Source organism: Anabrus simplex, chromosome 1, assembly GCF_040414725.1.
Source record: "Anabrus simplex isolate iqAnaSimp1 chromosome 1, ASM4041472v1, whole genome shotgun sequence".
NCBI lineage: Eukaryota > Metazoa > Arthropoda > Insecta > Orthoptera > Tettigoniidae > Anabrus > Anabrus simplex.
This window is the reverse complement of record NC_090265.1, coordinates 1365512296-1365533849: the sequence shown is the minus strand read 5'-3', so window position 1 is coordinate 1365533849 and position 21554 is coordinate 1365512296. Positions and strand designations below refer to the sequence as shown.

The 21554-nt window shown below is 37.5% G+C and overlaps 1 protein-coding gene across 1 annotated transcript in view; it reads left to right on the top strand.

Annotated features, from left to right (window-relative positions):
* The first annotated feature begins 267 nt into the window (after positions 1-267).
* LOC136859080 (uncharacterized) overlaps positions 268-21554 on the top strand; it is a 357013-nt gene continuing 335726 nt past the window's right edge. Inside the window, exons 1-2 of the mRNA XM_067138671.2 lie at positions 268-4350; positions 17433-17537. Of these exons, the coding sequence (XP_066994772.2) occupies positions 268-4350; positions 17433-17537 (4188 nt within the window). The remainder of the gene's footprint in view (positions 4351-17432; positions 17538-21554) is intronic.

The window sequence follows — 21554 nt, the reverse complement described above, 5'->3', positions numbered from 1 at the left end:
GTCTCTTCAGATAATGCATCGCAGTTAGACACAATTCAGTCCACTTCATCATCTGCAAGTCCCCCTCACCAATCAGTAATTGTGGCGAAGGAATTCCCCAAGACCATTCCATCTGAACTATTGATTGATTTGAAAAATATTGATGAACCAGAATCTAATATTTATCCTCCTCACATTGAAAACCAGCTAGCTATTACTAATCAGGTCATTAAGATTAGTAACAAAACAAAGCAACTCGAGGTTCTCTCTAGCAAAGTTTCTGATAAGATGCCAGCAACTAAAGAATGTGTATCGAAATTAGATTTTGATCAGTCAACCTCATTGTCTTCTCAGCTCTCTGGACAATCTGTTATTGTGACAAAGGCCTTGCCAAATTCACCTTCTGTAGATGTTTCCCTAGAGAATGTTGATAAATCATTGAATAAAAATGTTGCTTTGGATATCCATTCAGAGGAGCACTCTGATATTGGTATTAGCATTGCGTTAGAAGTTAATGCTTTGAAATTCCCTGAAGCTTTCAATAAACATGAATCAAATGTGAAGGAAAAGTCTTTATCTCAGGAAAACTCTGAGAAAGTATGTGCTGATGGAATTGAATCACAGCAGAGAAATGCAGTAATTTCAACATCATTATCTTCAAGTACACCTAGTATGTCAGTTATTGTGACTAAGGGTTTATCTGTTTCACCTCACTTATTACTAAATAATGAACCTAATAAAACATGTATATCTCAGGAAGATGCATTAAGGAAAAACAATTCAAACACTCCTTCAAATGAGCCAATTAATCAGTCTGAATCAACTGTTCAGATTTGTTTCGAAGATTGTGTGGGAGTTCAATTAAGTAGCAGTGATCATAAGGAGATTAAAGTAAAGATTGAAGAGCAAGGGTCTCCTTCTAACATTGCTCATAAGGAAGCAACATCTCAGCATAGAACATCTTCCCAGTTCACTAAATTGTCCCCAGATCTCCATAACCCATCAGTTATTGTAGCAAAGGATTCATCAGCTGTGCCGTCACTGCCAGTTTTAAACTCTTGTGGTGTTCGTGATTCATTATTGACTACAGATGATGTTGGAGAAGCAAATGGTATGTTTTTAAATAAAAGTGGGAATGTGAGCTGTATTTTGTCAAGTAAGAATGTTGAACGAGGTAATTCTTCCAAATTTGATGTTCAGAAAAATATTGCTGTTGATTGTCTGTCCATTGTTCAAGATGACGTTTCTATTGGAAGTCAATCAAATACTGTTCATGAGGATTTTGAACCAGGAAAGAAAGAAAGTGTTCTTTCACAAGAGAATTGTGGAAGGGAGCCAGGTGGTGAAGAGCTATCAACAAACACTGTGCAGTCTTTTCAGCCAACATTGACTTTCTCTCAACCATCAGTAATTGTGACGACCCATTTATCCGCATCACCATGCAACAATTTTCCAGTTTCTTCTCAGGATATCAGTAATGTATTGTTGGATGAAAATCGCCTTTGTATTGAGTCTCAAAATGATGCAAATATTGCTGCTAAATCAGAATCTTTCATTCGTAGTCATTCTGAAGCTTCCCTTGAAGATCAGTCAAGCATTATTCAACAATCGCTGCAAGTTATTGTTAACGAGGAATCATCTCCATCTCGTTTATTGATCACGAAAAATTCAAATTGCTCATCACTTGGACCTTGTGGTGGAAGTAATATATCTGATTCCAGTATAGGTACTGAGGTTGGCTCAAGTATTGCAAACTCTAAAACTAACAATGGATTATGCAATAATATATTACCTGGGATTGAAAATGGGCTTCATATGAGAAATACATTGCAGCCCAGCCCATTATCTTTGGACCTTCCTCAACCATCAGTAATTGTCACAAAAGAGTTAGTAAATCATTCTCATCTATCTATCACTGAGACTTCAAATTACTTACCAAGTGTTTCACATGATATCTTGGATGTATCATCAAATAAAAGTGGAGAGACGTTTCTCTCTAAGTTGCAAGGTAATGTAAAATCTTTTGATGATTCTGGACCTAATCTTGATATCGGTTCTGAAGTTCAACCATCCATTATTGATGGTATGAGTGATAATAGACTACAAGAATCTATTTCTAATGATATATGTAATCTTGGGCCTGTTGATTCAAAAGCTGAAATATCATTTTCAGAAGATCAGGTGGATGTGGAACGACGAACTGTTGATACATCGGAGGAGGAAGCTGATTTGAGAAATTTTGAAAAGCACATAAGCGAGGGCCATTTAAAGTTGTCTGCGATCGAAATTTCACGAAAAGATGATTTGGTAACAATAAAAAATGCATCATTGTCTACAAATGAAAAGACAGACAGTACAGTGGAAGCTGTTTCAGATAACTGTGAAAATCTAAAGCACAATTCTATCAGGGATGATTTGAAAGAGCAGTTTTCTTCAAAACAGGATGATACGGGGGTTTGTAATGTGAATGAAGTATCTCAAACACAAGAAGTGCTTTCTAAAAATGTTCATATGATAAAATCAAATGGAAGTAATGTGAATGAACAAGAATCTGCTGAAGGAAAGAATTCATCCCTGATGAATGACTGCAGAAATGTTGAAAGCAGTGAACCCACCACTGGAGAAAATGTGCAAGAAACTTCTTTGAATAGCATAGATAGTTTTGAAATGCAGGGATTACATTTATCTGATGGATTCAACAAAGTCAAGTCAAAAAATAGCTGTAACTTAAGAAGGAATATGGAGGATGATCTTGAACAGTGGTCTAATTGTGAAAGTGACAGGCTTTTTAATGATGTGCCAAATTCAGTTAGTGCATGTAATATTGATAAAATTCCTAACCCTGTTGTTAGTTCTGAATGTGTAAAAAGTGCTGTATCAGTACCAAATATGATGGTTCAGCATGAAGAGAATGAGGGAATTAGATCAATTTCTTTATCTTGCATTGCAGCAGCTTCTACACCGTTAAAGAAAAGGAGAACAAATTATGAAATATTATATGATGGTGCAGATGAAACAAAGGGAACTCCTAATTTAGAAGCTGTGTGTATTGATGAAAACGTTGGCAGAGGAAAACGGAAGAGAACAAAGAAGGTGTATTCTGATGATATGTTATTTTATGACTTTAGTGGTGCTAAAAGGAGGAGATACCAGGAAGAAAAAACTATAGATAACTGTCTTCAAGAAGATAAGAAAGACTGTAGTGATTCTGAGTTAATTATTGCCAATCAGGGTACTCGTAAAGGAAAACGAAAGAGAATACAGAAATTGTATGATGGTGGTGGTTGTGATGATGTACTGCTTTCTGATTTGCCTGACCAGAAGTTGCCCGTAAAGATGAGGGAAAAGTCTTCAAGGAGTAGTCGTGAGATTGCTTGTTATGATACTGGAAGTGAGTTGACATCAGGACTGGTCAAAGATCAGCAGAATAATGATGATATGGTTGATTTACCTACTTCTGAAATAGTAGTCAAAAAGAGAAGGAAAAACGAGTTATCTATGAATATAGTTAACCAAATGAATAAAGAAGAATTTCAGTCTTTTTGCACAGTTAAAAAACAGAATGATCTGGTCCGTGATGTTGATAAGGAAAAACTTACTGAAAATTTGTTGGAATCGTCTCATTCGAGTAGTCATGATATAAGAAGTAATGATGATTTACAGAAGAAAATTACTCCTCTACTTGCAGAACAAACTTTTAGTGAAGGTTTGGATGAATCTAATGAGGAAAGAGAGAAAGGCTCTGGTACTAATTCTGCTGATGGTGAGTTGACTTCAAGTATCATAGATGAATTGCAAGACCCTAACAGTAAGGGAGAAATAAGTAACATGTACGGTTGCAGGAATTTACAAAAGAATGACAAAACTGGAGCTGAAAGTTTTGCTCTTCAAGAAATGGATATGGTAAATAATGAACCCAATAAAAGTTGTGTTTCAGAATTGAATACTGAAGAATTGAACCAGAAATTAGATGATAATAATGAAACTCAGAGTTTATTGGACAATTGTACTTCCAGTCATAGTAATGATATTCTTTCTGTAAGTGCTGTAGATATATCATATGATGATTTACCCCTTTCCCCTGCATCTGATTCTTCAGGAAATAATGCCTATGAGTCAGCAGAGTGTTCTGAATCTGATGAAAATGATGATGATGATTACATTCCTATGCCTTCTAGAAGAGGTAGAGGTAGAGGTCGTGGAAGGGGTGGAAGTATAATAAGTCGTGGAGGAAGAGGACGAGGAAGGGGCAGAAGAGGAAGAGGACGAGGTAGAGGAAGGGGAAGAGGACGAGGAAGAGGTAGAGGGAGAGGAATACAGACAGCAGATGGAGATAATGCAGAGGAGGAAGTTCAGTTCGAGGATAAACTGGTAAGTTATTTACTATTTTGCATGTTTTTGTTCATAGTTTGGCCTTGGCTATTAACTGTGGCAGCTGCTCTTAAAAGAGGTTATAATATAGTTATAACATACCTACCAACTTTCCAGATTTAGGCGGGAGACTCCTGATTTTCAACAGTTTTTCCCGCCTCCCGATTATTCTATTATTTCTCCTGATTTTAGCTTGTTTTTTGGTGAACTTCAAACATTTATTTTAAAATCCTACCATTTCAGCTTTTTTTACGCCAGTGGCTGGAAGTTCTTTGCTCGTTGGCTGCTTTCAGGCGATATATCGACTTTTATTAATGTGAGGTGTGTGAATGTGCGATGATTGTTGAAACTTGTATATCGCGATGCGTATATCGATTATCAATCTCTCGTTTTCGCGTGCTATGTTTGTGTTCGTTCACATCAGTCTTGACGATTCTAGAGACTAGTCACTAGATATGGATTCTTTTTTAGTAATTTAGTGACAGAATTTCAATGATAACGACTAGTGATTTTTCTAGAGATTTTAGGAGCCATTTGGGGACATTTCTGACTTTTGGGTTTGTAGTTATAGTTGTAGTTGATTGGTCAAGATATAAAAGGAATGGCTTATGGTCGATTATACTTACTCACAATTATGTACTCAGACAAGTAAAAATTGAAATAGAAATATACTCCAAAATGGAGACACCAGTCTGACTAGTGTAGTTGGCACAGGCCACATGGGCAATGAACTGCAGTTTGCCGATGTAAACAGTAAAGACTGTGGACACCTTTACACTATGAGTGCCCAGCATTTAATAAGATGCTTCATAAATAGGAGACGAATCAAATTATGTTTCAAAATCCAAATCGCAGCTAGTGAGCAGAGTTTTGCGCAAAGCGTTTTGCTGAGACCTTTCCAGAAGTTTTATGTGGTAAGTACAGATTGACAAGGGAAAGATGAAATGACACTCAGGAACATACAACCACATAGATTTGCACAACACTTGTATATTACAAATACCAATAAAAAAATATGGTTACATAGGCAAGTTTTAGTGTATAAGTTGATTTTTACAGAGTAGACGAGATTTAATTGAAACCAAGGAACTAGAAATTTTAACACCATTAAAAAGGGGCAAATTCATAATAGTATAAATTCAATTAGGAAGAGAAGAGAAAAATTTTCATCATCATCATCATCATCATTTCCCAACTTCAGTTTCTCGGGTGTGGTGTACAAGCGCTCGCCATCTCCTTCTGTCTTCATACATCTTCTGATCCAGTACATCCTCCCATTTGTATCCTCTCTCCTCCACATCTGATCTTACAGTCTCTACACAATGTTTTCTTGATCTTCCCTGTGGTCTTCTTCCTACGAGATTAAGGTAGAAATATTTTCTGCCAGGTCTTTCCCTGTTCATTCTCATTATGTGCCCATACCACTGAAGTCTGCGTTTCTTTATGACACTGATAATAGGAACCTCAATACCAGCTACTTTCCTATTCACTTCATTTCTGATCTTGTCCTTTCTGGTTGTTTGGTTCATGGTTCTAATGAATCTCATTTCAGTTGCTTGGATTCTACTGACATCTTTGTTTAGTAGGGTACATGTCTCTAAACCGTACGTGAGGATTGGTACAAAGTAAGTGTGGTACATGATTGTTTTCCACTTTCTGTGGTATTTTGCAGTCCCAGAAAAGATTTCTTTTTCGTGGTTTCCCATTTTCACACCAGGCAAATGCTGGGGCTGTACCTTAATTAAGGCCACGGCCGCTTCCTTCCAACTCCTAGGCCTTTCCTATCCCATCGTCGCCATAAGACCTATCTGTGTCGGTGCGACGTAAAACCCCTAGCAAAAAAAAAAGAAAAGAAAAGATTTCTGACTTGACTGTAAAAGTTCGATGCTTTCTGTGTCCTGCTGAGTATTTCCTACCTAACAGTGTTGTCTTTCGAGATTGTGCTTCCAAGGTACTTGAAGTGGGAAGCTGATTCGATTTTTGCTCCTTTCAGAAATATATTTGAGCTTGTTCCTTCCCTGTTGATGGTCATTTCCACTGTCTTTGTTATGCTCATCTTCAGTCTAAAATTTTTGAATGTGTTGTTCCATTCATTAAGTTTCTTCTGAACTTCAGCTTCTGTCTCTCCCCATAAAAGCACATCATCAGCAAATACCAGGGCGTTTGGTTCACTGTCCATTTTCTTGATAGAGTTGATGACCTTGTCCATTACTATTATGAACAGGAGTGGTGACAGAGCACTTCCTTGTTGGACACCCCTCTTTGTTTCAAACAATTTTGATCTCTGTTGCCTATCTGGACACAGCTGTAGCACTTCTGGTATAGCATCTTGACTTTGTCAATTAACTACTTTGGCACCTTTAGATCTTCCAGACATTCCCATATCTTGTTTTGAGGAACACTATCATATGCTTTTTCAATGTCCACAAATGCAGTCACAAGATTTCCTCCATATTCCCAGTACTTTTCTGTCAGCATCTTTACTGCAAAGATACGATCCACAGTACTTCGACATTTCCTGAACCTGTGTTCTTCCTCAAGCAAAGGTTCCACTATCTTCCTAAGTCTTGTTTCTGTGATCTTTTCCAGCAGCTTCAGTGAGTGTGACAGGGTGATGCCTCTGTAATTTCCACATTTCCGTCGGTTGCCCTTTTTGAACAGTGGGATGATGACTCCTTTACTCCATTCTTCTGGAATTTTGTTACTTTCCCAAATCACTGATAACACTCTATATAGTCAATTCAAGCCTGGTATTCCAGCTGCCTTTATCATGTCTGAGCTGAGATCATCAAAGCCTGGGGACTTCCCATTTCGCATGCTCTTTAGTGCTGTTTTTACCTCAAGCCTTGTTAATGGGTATTTCTTGTTTTTGGCTTCATCTACACTACAATCATTGGTGGTGGTGTTGCCCCCATCTCCATTGAACAGCATGTTGAATTACTTCTTCATTTCATCCCTGATCCCTTCCTCTGTTTGTATTAAGCTACCATCATCTGTTTACAAAATTTAATACACAGGACTAATGAATAAGGTTAGATCCTGCAAATGATGACTAGATTACAATATGACTAACACCCCATTAAAAAAACAACACCATATTCAGAAAGGTTTATAAAACCACAAAGGCCACTGTACAGTAAGAAAACCACCAGGGTCACGTAGAAAGAGGAAAAAGGAGCAATAGGGGAGAAAAAAGAAATCAAAGGGCTGGCGAGGGGACGGGTAAGGAAGATTTTCAGCCTGCATAAAGTTTCCAGAAAGTAATTAAGCCACTCGCACAATTAGGCGTACACACTGTTTCAAAACAAGGAATGTCACAGATATGATTATCTCTTCAAGCGTCTGTACACGAAGTAAGTCTAGTGGCAATAATGGTTTGAAAAATTTCAAATCAAGTTCAGAATGAACATACTCGTTGATAATTTTAGTTGCCACACAAAATGTAACACTGTGAATCCAGCCTGAAGGGCATAATGGAAGAGAATAATAGTTGAAAGCACAATATGAAAAATTTTTGCTCACCCAGTCAGCCGTCGGAAGTTCAGATGTGATATTGCAGTTAAAATCAGATATTGCATACGGGCCAGCCATTATGCGAGTGCGAACGCCTCCCTCTACACAGTTTGTCACTGAATGTTTGACTGCCTGTTCGAGGCCAGGGCAGGCATTTATAGCGGAAGATAGCAGAGTCCAGAATGTACGAGAAACAGATGTGACGTATACATGCAGCGGCAGAGGGAGGGGACGGAAGGCGAGCAGTAGTAGAGTGCATAGCGGGCTGGGTAAGCAGTCGAAGCACACGCTGTAGTGAGAGCAGGCCGGAGAAGTTGACAGATGGTAAAGTAAATACTTGAAGTAATAAATACGTAGGGGAGCACGTTACACTACTTTATCTCAATATAAATAAAATAAGTGTGTCTGTACATTGCTCAGAATTTTTAAAATATGATATTTCTGTACCGGTCGTGAACACAGTAACAAGGAGAAATGCACGTTTTAATTTTCCGTAATTTCTGTCTGTATGTATGTACACCCATGACGAGAAAGCAGCTGAAGAGAATTTAATGAAAATCGGTACATAAAAGTCGCTACAATCTAGGCCATAAATAATTGTAAAATAATTGTATTCAGTCCGGCTCCATGGCTATATGGTTAGCATGCTGGCCTTTGGTCACAGGGGTCCCGGGTTCGTTTCCCGGCAGGGTCGGGAATTTTAACCATCATTGGTTAATTTCGTTGGCACGGGGGCTGGATGTATGTATCGTCTTCATCATCATTTCATCCTCATCATGACACGCAGGTTGCCTACGGACATCACTGCACCTGGCGAGGCGAACATGTCCTCAGACACTCCCGGCACTGAAAGCCATACGCCATTTCATTTCAATTATATTCACGCTGAGTGAAATAGTAGTTTAGGGGAAAGCCTAAAATTTAATTCTCAGATATTTGTTATTATTGGCCCTATCGATAAATACTATATAATTAAAGTTATTAAATTTCCTATCATTTATGTCCTATACATTTTTAAACCAAATTAAAATAAGCGAGTTAAATCCACCTTTTTAACCCCTTCGGTGGCGGGTTCTGGGAGACCTCCTGTGCCAGAAAAGTGAGGTTTTCCGGAGGAAATTATTTATTTTTAGGAAGCAAGGAATGAGTAACAATTATTAAGGGAACACATTCATATATTATTCAAGGTTAATAAAATCTTACTTTACACTCTATTTACACTTTTTTACAGTAGGCCTGTGATATAGTTTCATAAAACATTGGTGTTTTGAGTAGGACCTATACTGTCCTGTGAGCAATACATTCTTATTTCAGGCTTTTGTATTATTCTCATCAGCAACATTAACGTAATTAATTGCCAAATTTTGTAAGAGTTTATTTTTTCCAAAACTGTGCCCTTCCTTGCGGAGATTTATTTACAATTTTTTCAATGCAATTTTAGAATAGGGCCTACGAATTTTTTCGGGCACTATCAAATTTACAATTTCATCTGTTAGAATCAGTTCAAAACAGTCATCGCACTCACCTCTGATAATCCTCACAGCAGGATTTGCCGTAAATGGAATAATATTAGGTCTCACACTATCCCCAGGCTTACACTTTTTCCAAACGAATGTATATTCAACACCTACCATCACCTTAGCTTCTGACGTAATATCTTCTTCACTTTCACTACAATTACTGAGGTCATCATCTGAAGAATCAATAGTACCATTATAGCTACTATCAGAAATACTAATGTCACTTAGAGCTTCATCTTTGATGTAGTTCCTTATTTTGTCTTCAGACAAACTTCTCTTCCGTTTCGCGCTCGCCATTTCTGTTTACCTCGTCAGCTGGCCAGAGGTTGTATATGTAAAGCAGAGAAGATAAGGCATATTTTAGGCCAGACGCTTCGTGAATACAGCTGGAAATCCTCCCGCCATCTGTTGAGAATGCTTGAAAACATTTTCCAAAGCGATTAGAGTACCCGAGAAATTATTGGGCGATCGCGAAATGAACACTGCAGCTAAACGAGAATTTCTCGGGCCGTGACGTTATGGGCAGGCGTGCGCCACCCGAGAATTTCTCGGGCGTGCCACTGAAGAGGTTAATACAAATTAAATAGTGTTTATTAAATAAACATTTAATGGGACTAGTTTTGACCTATTTAAAGGTTATCTTCAACCATATCGCGTATAGAACAACGTATTAGAAACACAGTTGTTTTAAAGATGGTCTTAAAACATAGAAGTTTGGCACTATGAAAAAAAAACTTTGTAGAATTTCCTTAAAACGCTTTTGTTCACTTAGCTGTGGAAATATATGAGAAGAAGAAGTCTTTTAGTATTCTTCATAGTATTCAAGAACGTAGATACAAGTCGAAATTCACAATCTTGATGTATGGAATTGGGCACATATGCATTAATGTTGTTCAACTCATATTTTAATTAGGGCATTACTTTGCATATATGCTCAAGTCTACATCTCATCAAGATTATAAATGATATAAAGTGTAAAAGTGTTGTATCTACACTTCGCAATGATACAAAGAATATAAAAAGACCAACAACATTATTATTGTAAACAGAAAAATGAGAAAGGCTCCGAAAGCTTCCCTTCATGGATTACTTTCCACGTGAAGTCGTAAGTCTCTTTGATGATTTTGATGATTTTAGTTGGTACGCCGTACTTCTGTAGCACTCTCCACATGGTGTTCCTTTTCATTGAATCGAAAGCCTTCTCCAAGTCCACAAACAGAAGATATAGGCCAGAATTGTATTCATTGAACTGTTCAATAATAATTCGTAGAGTGTTTATTTGATCTATGCATGAGCGGTTATTCCTGAAACCTGCTTGTTCATTGCGCAGGTGGTTTTCTATCCTTGGTTTTATCCTGTTCAGGATCACCCGTGTCATCACTTTACTGGGAATCGAGAGCAAGGTGATACCTCTCCAGTTGTGACAGTTGGTCATGCCACCTTTCTCTGGTAATTTCACAAGTAGTCCTTCTCTCCATTCCTTTGGCATTCTTTCCTTATTCCAAATTTTTGTGAACAGTGGATGCAACAGATCGGCTGTCATGTCGGGGTACGCAGTTAGAGGCTCAGGTGCTACATTATCCACTCCTGGGGCCTTCCCATTCTTTATTTGGCTGATCGCTTCTTTTATCTCATTTCTTGAGGGTGGTTCAGTGCTGATACCATCAGTTTCATAATCTTCGTTCATCTCTACCACTTGTCTATCTTCATCTATATTTTCTCTGTTCAACACCTCCATGAAGTGTTCTCGCCATCTATTCAACTTAGCTTCATCACTAGTGAGCATATCTCCTTGTTTGTTCTTGATGGGTCTGCTTTATTTAAATTTCTTCTTGGCAAGTTTCCTTGTGATGTCATGCAAGCCTTTCATATTTCTCTCTCTTGCTGCAGTCTCCGCTAATTCAGCAAGGTCTATACCCATTTTTTCCGATCTGCTTTTGCACTCTTCTTAACTTCCCCATCTTTAGCATGGTATGCCGCTTGGAGTTCAACCTTCTGGGTTCGTGTCCTACAATTATTCAACTTTAGTTTCAGCTCCCTACGTTGTGCAATACATACCCAAGTATTTAATGTCATCCAATCTTTCCTCCTGATGTTCTTGAAGCCTAGTACCTCATCTGCTGTGTTTGTCAAAGTGGTTTTAACTTTCTTCCAGTGTTCTTCAACATCATCGTCATCTAATTGTAGTGCTGTAAACCTGTTACTGAGGACAAGGTTGAACTGTTCCTTACTTCTATCATCTTCTAGCTTTCCAACATCAAACCTTTTCGTTTGTTGATCAAATCGCCTCTTTGCAGTTGCAATCTTAATCCGGATGTTGGCAGTCACTAGATGGTGGTCTCAGCCTATATCTGCACCTCTTTGATTTCTGACATCTAAAAGAGACCTTCTCCAGCTTCTGCTAATTGCCAGGTGATCAATCTGGTTTTGAGTTCGCTGGTCTGGTGAGATCCACATTACTTTATGGCATTCTTTATGAGGGAATAGGGTTCCACCGATAACAAGTTCATTGCTCGCGCAGAAGTCTACCAAAAGTTCTCCATTCTCATTCCTAGTACCAAGTCCATGTCGCCCCATTACTTGTTCAAGACCCAGATTTTCAGAACCCACTTTGGCATTGAAGTCTCCCATAACAATCACAATGTCCCTTTTGTTTATTGCCTGAATGGTACTCTGTAGTTCTGAATAAAACTTAGCCTTATCATCTGTTTCCGCTTCTTCTGTAGGTGCGTAGCATTGGACAATCGAAACATTCCTGATCTTTCCCTTGAATCTTGCCGTGATAATCCTTGATGAGATGGGCTTCCAATCTGTTGGACTGTTCTTTGATCTCTTGTTTATAAGAAATCCAACTCCTTCCTGATGGGGGTCATCTTCATTTGGCTTACCAGAGTAGAGGAATGTTTGTCCCCTCAAAGTTCTCCAAATGTATTCCACCTTACTTCGCTAACTCCTAAGATATCCAGTCTGTACCTCTCTGCCTCGGTAGCAAATTGTGTTAATTTCCCAGTCTGATACAGAGTTCTGACATTCCAAAATCCAATTTTCATGTCCTGTTTCAAGCCAAAGGTCTTAGGATCCGTCCGGCTGCTTTTCTTAGTTTCTTTAATAAGTTAGTTTTAAGCGACTGCGAGTTATTAGCCCACATTCACCGAGTGTCATGGTGGGGCTGCCACCTTCAACCCTTGACACTTGCTCCCACCTCAGATGTTACGGGTGGAAAGGATGCCATTTACTGCATCCTTAATTGTGATATGGTTATTCTGCCATATATTCGGTCGCCAGAGCCTCGTCTGTGATAACAGGGAGCACCACGGGAAGGTTTTGCAATTGGAGAGGCTATTCGTTGCGCATCCAACTGCCTTGCACCCCTCACAAACAAATACATAAATGGAATTCCTGGATGAGAACCTTCTGAAACCACTTCCCGGGGTTCGAAGTCTCTTCCTCTCTACTTTCATTCCATCAATGGCTAAAGCTCAGAAACATACGGGTAATGGAATGTTCGTAAAAGAAAAATGGCCACTACACTAAATATAACAAAAATAGGGTTCTCTATAATGTAAGAGGAATACATTAATATTATTAAATGAGAAGAATCTTTGTTAAGAATATTTACTAAACATTTTATTAAACTGATAGATTCATACGATAAATACATGACATAATTCCTTATTTGATATATCTGGCCATCGCAGATATATATAAACATCTGTTAATTAAAGTCTGGACTTTGCATGTTATCTCTCCAGTCATCTTCCACATCCCACACTCGTAGAAGAGCAGTGATTTCACATTTGTCTCAAAGATCTTCAGTTTAGTCTTTGTCTCAATTCTCTGCACTTCCACACCAGCCAGAGCTGGGTAAAGGCCCCTTTGGCCTTGTTTACCCTATTTTGGACATCTTCATTTGCACCTCCACTTCTAGAAATAATACTTCCTAGGTAACAGAAGCTGTCAACTCGCTCTGTCTCGTTCTCTAATACTAGTGGGTTTGTGTTTCTGGCATTGATCCTTAGCTTCTTTGTCTTGTCAATGTTTATCTGGCAGAAGCTTGGTAAGGGGTAAGGAGGAGGATAATGATACTGAAGGCAGTGGGTTGTGATATAATATATCATATCTGAAGTACTTATTTGATTACTGTTTGCATGAAGGAGCTACACCAAATGAATGGAGAGTTGCTATAGTAGTGCCAGTGTACAAATGAAAGGGTGATAAACATGCATATCAGTGAGTCTTGTCACAACTGCTTCCAGAGGTAACCACCTTGTTTTTACACTCCCACGTATCTGTTGGTACTCTAATTACACAAAATACAAAATTATTTTTTCAATTCAAACTATAACTGTGAACAAATTTACTGCAGCTTCAGTATCAACAGGCAGGACTTACCGTATAATCTCGAATACCACCTGCCACCAAATAAGACTCGCACCCTTATTTTGAAAGAACAAAATTTCAAAAAATTTTAAAAATGAAGTCAAAATTATTTGCAATCTTTACTAACACACATCAAATGATTAGAAAATACAAATAAAAGTAAACAAACATTTCCAGAACGATATCCAATGAGTTCATTCATCATCATCACATACCTGCCAACTTTCAAAAAGAGAAATTCAGAAGATCCTAAAGCGGAAAGTTTTTAACGCACCCATGCGTCGCAGAGTCTTGAGACATAATGAAGGGGGGGGGATTAGAAACAATATTAATACAAGTCAAATATATGTTATGATCACCCCTGAAATTACACAAGGTTACATCTTCATGAGTGCTCATCTGTTTCCACTTAACACTGGGAACACTTTCCGTGATTGTATAACACAAGGAAATCAAGCAGAATATGCCTTCCTAAAAGATTGATAATATGGTTTCTTAGTTGAACTCATTACGAACACCACTAAAAATACTAAATCGCTTACAAATTCGTCATACAATTCCAAGAGTTTCAGAACTACCACCAATGTTACTCACACCCACACACAGACAAAGCCTTTCACAGCTGCTACAAAGCACGACACTGTTACTAAAGTTGTTATATATAAATTCACAGCCTGCTACTTTTCATGGATATCTTTTCTTCAAAATCACAGCCTACGGAAAAACCGGAATACTTGGCAGGTATGCACCAACTTCGGAACTTTCATCACCATCACCTTCCCACAAAATGTCATCGCTGCCATCCATAGCATTAGAAATGCTACATTTCCTGAAGCTCTTCCGTATGAGGTTTCCAGGGATACGATTCCATGCCTTTAAAATCCAATCGTGAATATACGACTTGTCAATATCGTATTTCCTACCGGCAGCACGATTTCCAATAATTTCAGCTTCCTGAACTACTTTCAGTCTCTCACTCGCAGTAAAAGATCGCAAACGCTTTGTGGAATTCATGTTGATACTCTGAGAACGTGCGTGAGACTGACGCCAAGCGTGGAAGTAGGGTGTAGTGAGAGCGGAGAGGGCATTGTTGCCAAGCCGTGCCAGCGGTGATGCCCGATTTACGCGCATTCGGGAAGATAAATTTCCCAAAATTTTAAATAAGATCCACACCCAATTTTGGAAGCGATATTTTCGAAAAAACAGTGCAGGTGGTATTCGAGATTATACGGTAACTGTCTGGACTGCATTGTGGATGATGGCTATGTTGTCTATGCCATACAACTCTGTTTTGAATGATGACTTCAACATTGATGACAAATTATTGATTTCTTTCCCTCCAGCTCTTGCAGAATTTGGTGTTGGAATTGTCATCACAAAATGCCACAGTCTATTCTGTCAAATTGAACTTTTGTAGTATAGGGTTTGTAAGGCATATTGTAACTACTCTTCTGCAGTTATATTTTGAAGTTCAATCAGTGAAACCTCAATACCCTTCCTGGGTATAAAGTATATTGTGAGAATTGGTAGTAATTTTAAATGGTTTTGGTTTGAAGTGTCTACCATAACTAAAATATAATTTTCATCATTAAAATCGTTACATACTAGTTTCATTGCATATTAACCCAAAACGTTCACAACATTTGATTCACACTTTCTGGCAAAGTGAATTTCTTTTTTTCATGCAACTTTCTAATAATGGTTGAAGTACAATCCATTGATTAGAAGAGATGGTTGTATTTTTTGGTACAAAATACAAACATTTATTCTTCAGCAGCTTGCCATTTCCCTTCCTCTGTTAACCGTGTACTGGTGAGAAATGAAAACATATTCTGTAGAGATATTTTGTGTGCTTGAGCAAGTTTACTTGTTCTTTCTTGCGTGTTGCTTGTCTGATATCCTGTCATGCTCACTGCTGAATGCGCTTCTGCAAATTTAGCACAACATATTTTTTCATCTATCTTGAAGAAAGAGAGATTTGTTTTTCATGTCATTTGTTAAAAAAAAAAAAAACTTTCATTTTGGCTTTTCAAAATATAAAAGCTAGTAGGTGTATCAGTAGCTGAACTGAACTTGCTTTGCCTGTTACAGCATAACAGTGAATAACACATGAAGGAAACAAGGTTTGGTAATTACAATTTATGGGATGATGCTGATCAGTGAAGCAAATTCTAATAAATATCGTCAATATCCCCGTAAGAGCATAATGAAAACAAATGTTGTAATTCTTATGATGCTGTATTACTAATACAAAATATACTAGAAAAATGTTTTTAAAAATATTAATTCAAAATTTTAAATGCTATTTTGCTGAAGAAAATGAAAACATAAAGTTTATTTTAACTTTAAAATGACTGTGTTTGCCACAATGTTATGATATCTTCTTTTTACATAGCTTTCTAAATACAGAAAATCTTGATGACATGCTTGCCATATCAATAAAGGAATAAACCGAATAGTTAAGGTACATTGCCAACAAAGCACAGCACCTTTTGGATTTTGGATATTTTTTTTTTAAATCTCCAGTCAATGCAGACAGGAAATAATGGTACAGTTACACATCCCATTTAATTTTGTCAGGACAACATGACAGGTACTGAAGACAAGGACAATACCATTCATAGCATTATGTGTGGTCACTCTAGCTTACTTTGACGAAGCTCGATAGCTGCAGTCACTTAAGTGCGGCCAGTATCCAGTAATCGGGAGATAGTGGGTTCAAACCCCACTGTCGGCAGCCCTGAAGATGGTTTTCTGTGGATCCCCATTTTCACACCGGGCAAATGCTGGGGCTGTACCGTAATTAAGGCCACGGCCGCTTCCTTCCCATTCCTAGGCCTTTCCTATCCCATCGTCGCCATAAGACACATCTGTGTCGGTGCGACATAAAGCAAATAGCAAAAAAAAAAACAAAAAAAACAAAAAAAACTTACTTTGAATTTTTAAAATGTATTTTAACAGAAGAACTATAACTTTAAGCAAACAAGTGAATAAAACTTATTGAAGGTTCTGTATTTTATTTAGAATAGTAAATTATAGTATAGCATTTTCAAAAGAAAATATTTTTTTTTCATTACGCTTAAATATCTCATCATTATCTTTTGTGTGATACTGTAACAGCAGCTCTCTGTTGAGTTGTGTGACCCCTTGTGTGTCACATATGATCCTCCACCTTCCTTACATCCCATTGTCCACTGCATATACTCTATAATCCATAAATAGGTAATTGAGGGACAATGATAACTTATTGAATTTTTGTCTTGAGCAATTCCTTAACCCTAATTACGCAGTATTTTATATGTAGTGATTTCCTGTACTGCAGATATACCTCGTATAGCAGAGTATCCTGATACTACTTGCATGATTTCTCTGTGAAAAATTATCACTAAAAGCTAATTTTCATAAGTAAAGGATATAATTAATATTTCATGCTAGATTACTTACTAGGTCATGCTTAGAAGTTGTAGTTAACTATTGTGTATATGTTCTCTCATGTTGTTCAATTACTCTTGTTATTAATCTAATGGTAGGAAATGTAGATTTGAGGCAGTGAAATAAAGGAAAGTAAAGTTCACAATGTTTCGTTAATTTATATAGAATTTTTCTGTAACACCTGTTTGATACTGTAAGATAAAGGACATGTTGTTAATATCTTGATTTCTTTTCTAGATCCAGTGTGGAAAATGTAAAGAAGAGTGTATGCTAAGTAACTTCGAGAACCACAATGTTACGAAACACAATGGCCTCGGCTGGATGGAAGGCGAGGAGCCTTTTGTAAGTTAATACTTTTAGTCCCCTAAGTTCTATTATCCAATGAAATCTTCATACAGAGATACCACATGGACAGAAAAAATGTAATTGTAGAGGGAGTTATCGACATAAAGAGGAATATAGAATAACGGGTTCTCATGTCAATTGGTGAACACTCTACCATCTGAAAACTGAATTACATTACCTGCAACAACATATCATTTAATTTCCACTACTATGAGGTTTTCGACAACAGAAACGCACAAAAAAATACAAAATGCCCAGAAGAGTACATTCATATTGACCATGTTATTATTTTTCTCTCATAATTGTTTGCACTATGCAGCATTTCACTACTGTAAACTACTGTAGTTCAATAAATCTGAAATGGCAGTCTGTTTCACATTCTTCTTCACAGACAGAGACACAAACAAAGACTTAATTATGTCGAGATTCAGTGCTACAATTACAATAATGTCTGGAATGTACGAGTATGCCAAAACAAGATAATAGTTTTAAGCAGCTGTACTGCCGTTCATATGCTTGTGGTATGTACACTACCTAGATCTTCATATAATTTCTTAGCTGCCGAGTTCCCACAGTTGCTCAACAAAACCACCCCTCAGATAAGTACACTGTTATAAACCCTCATGCTTGCTATGCTTATGAAGTAGGAAAGTTCAGTCTTTATATGACAGTGATAGATGTTCCTTATTAGTTTTGTGCTTGGATTATCTTAGTACCGGTAGGAAAGCAAGTTGCAAGGAACTGCATAGGCAATCATAATGGAGAGATTTCTTGTTAACGAGATTTTCGTTAAATCAAGAGGGATCTTGCACTGAATTTGTGGAATTAATGCTGGGACTAGAATATTTTATCGTTGTATTGTTAATTGTTGTATGGAGATTTCACTGTCCTTTTAAATACAAAAATTTCCATTATTTCATATTACCATACATAACATGAAGTGGATGTAAAATTTCAGTTAATTGAATATTTTGTGAAAAAACAACAGTTTCTCATCTGTAATATGGTACCGTATTTCCCGGCATACTCGTCGTACTTTTTATACCAAAATTTTCGAAAAAATAGTAGGGTGCAACCATTATATGAAGAATTTTTAATACCAGTATTTGTATTACTCAAAAAATTTATTTATAACTAAATTGTATTTGATACAAATTTAAGATGCACGTAATACTCGCGTTTATACAACAAAATAATTAAAATAGTCTAAAACAAAATTCATAATTATTCGCCGAGTCGCGTCATGTGGGATCTCTAACCTATCGTTCGCGAAGGGTCTACGGAATCATCACCAAAATAAAGGTTATTGCCGTAATATTCACGTATATCATTCATTTGCAATAAGAGAACTGACCTTGAAGGTTTTCCATTGGAAGGAAGAGTGAAACGAAACGGCCTATAAGTCGCGCTTTTTATTTTCATTGCGTATATCATGATCGCAATATTTCGATACAGTTATGTATAGTATGAGCATGCCAGTTTCGTTGAAAATGAGAAAATCGCACGGTTTAAAATAGTAACGGCATGCGCCGGGTACATTTTAATTAGTCACAGGGTTATTAATCGCGTCGTATCTTGTGATAATCTTTTCACTAGCCTGGTCTTGAAACTAACTCCTAAGTTGGCAGCATCGCTTAGCTGGCTGACATCGTTGGATGCGCGCCATGTTGAATTTCTAACCTCTGACATCGTGACATGTGATTTCGCAACAATTCGGCGAACGTTTTTTCCAACCTGAAAACCTGTCTACTAGAAGACAAGTGTGTGTTGGTACCGGTATTTCCTGGCGACGTTGTCGATAAGCGATAACTTACAGCCTTACGTATTTCAAATGAGAACTCATAATATGTAGGTGGTGAATAAATTGTACACTGTCTCGTGACCACGTTGTCAAACTGCCAATAGCCTACCGGTAAGCCATGTGTCGTACATTTACCGGTATTATTTATTTATACGTTGTGCAACATCTCGCAAATGTGACTGTGTTGCCAAATTGCCCATAAAACATACACGTATTTAAAATGTGAATTCGTGTGCAACTTACATTGCAGTTCCATTTACTATACCTTTTAACCAGATTGGTGAGCAAAAGTTGGACGTGCGACGATTATGCCGGGAAATACGGTATTACATTATATCATAAATCTGAGTTTAATAATAGGAACTTTTAAATCTGAAGATGCATAGTTATATATATCATTATAGAAGTTCATGCTTATCAGCGTTTGGTGTCCTAAGGCCAGCTCAGCGAGGACAGAAACTTCGCATGGAGTGAAAGGGCAAAAGCTGGCTTGATTCTGATGTTCAGTAGGTACGCGGTTTGCAAAACTTCAAAATTAAACAATTCCCCTGTCTACAGTTGTACTATGGTCTAGATACTCCTGAATCTCTTACCTTGAAATCAATCAATATATGCTTCTGTTGTTTTTTGAGTTGTCATCAGTCCATAGACTGGTTTGATACAGTTCTGTATAACATCCTATCCTGTGCTAACCTTTTCATTTCTATATGACTACTACATCCTACATCTACTCTAATCTTCTTGTCGTATTTGTACCCTGGTCTGCCCCTACCATTCTTACCACAGACACTTCCCTCAAAAACCAGCTGGGTGTCTTAAGATGTGCCCTATCATTCTCTCTCTTCTTCTGGTCATATTTAGCCAAATCAATCTCCTCTCACCAATTCGATTCAGTATCTCTTCATTCACGATTCGATCTATCCATTTCACCTTCAGCATTCTTCTGTAACACCACATTTCAAAAGATTCTATTCTTCTTTCTGAGCGAGTTATCGTCCATGTTTCACTTCCATACAATGCCACGCTCCACACGAAAGTCTTCAAAAACATCTTTCTACTTCCTATATCTATGTTCGAGGTGAACAAATTTCTTTTCTTAAGAAAGGCCTTCCTTGCTTGTGCTAGTCTGCATTTATGCCCTCCTTACTTCTACCATTGTTAGTTATTTTACTACCCAAGTAACAGTAGTCACCCACTTCCTTTAAGAATTCATTTCCTAATCTATTATTTCCTGCATCACCTGACTTTGTTCGACCACACTCCATTACTTTTGTTTTGGACTTATTTAATTTCATCTTGTATTCCTTCCCCAAGACCCTGTCCATACAATTCAACATTTTCTCCAGATCTTTTGCAGAGTCAAATAAAATAACAATATCATCTAGTCTGGGAGCATAATGCATCCCGAGGTTGGTTGAGGCATCCTGTAGGTCTGGCTCTAGGAACTCCTTTGTGGTTTGTTTTCATTAAACTCTCACGTATTCTTCCATCAAGTTTCTTCCTTTAAGTTCTACTGTCTTCAAAAGTAATGCAAGGTCAATAAATACTAGAAAATACTTGAAAAAAGAAAACATTCAATTAATAACAGAACAATATGTTTCATTACTGAAAGAACATAATCAGATTCTATCAAATCACGCTTTTGAATAACGATGAGTTAATATTATGAACAAGGAAAAAACAATTTATGTTAAAATTCTGTGTTAGATGCCATACTAAATGTGGTAATTATTTAAAACTTATCTTATTGCACTACGTGTATTGTACTTTTTCTTCTCTCGGCTGCCTAGGGTGTGCAGCGTCACGTGAATCCTGGCATCAGACCAGGTAGTTGGTCTTGCTGGTAACTTTCAGCTCGTTATGCTCTGGTGATATACAGTAAAACCTTGTTAATTCAAAGCCGTTGGGACTCAAAAATCGGGCTTTGAATTACGTGATTTCAAATGAACCGCCAATTTGCAATTCAGAAGTACCAACCCTTGCTGCGTTACAAAATATTCTAAGGCCCGTTACTGCATGCAGTTAACCTTGATTCACAGTTTATACCTTTCAAATGCCATAACAAGAAGAACTATTTCCAAAATGTATCCAAGAAGGTGCGTTTACAGTATTCAAATCATGCACTCGGATATCTCGCTGGTAAACATAACCTCACGCAACGAAAGAAAGAAAAAAAAGCATGATTCAAAGACGAGGAGAAATCTATGCTGGCT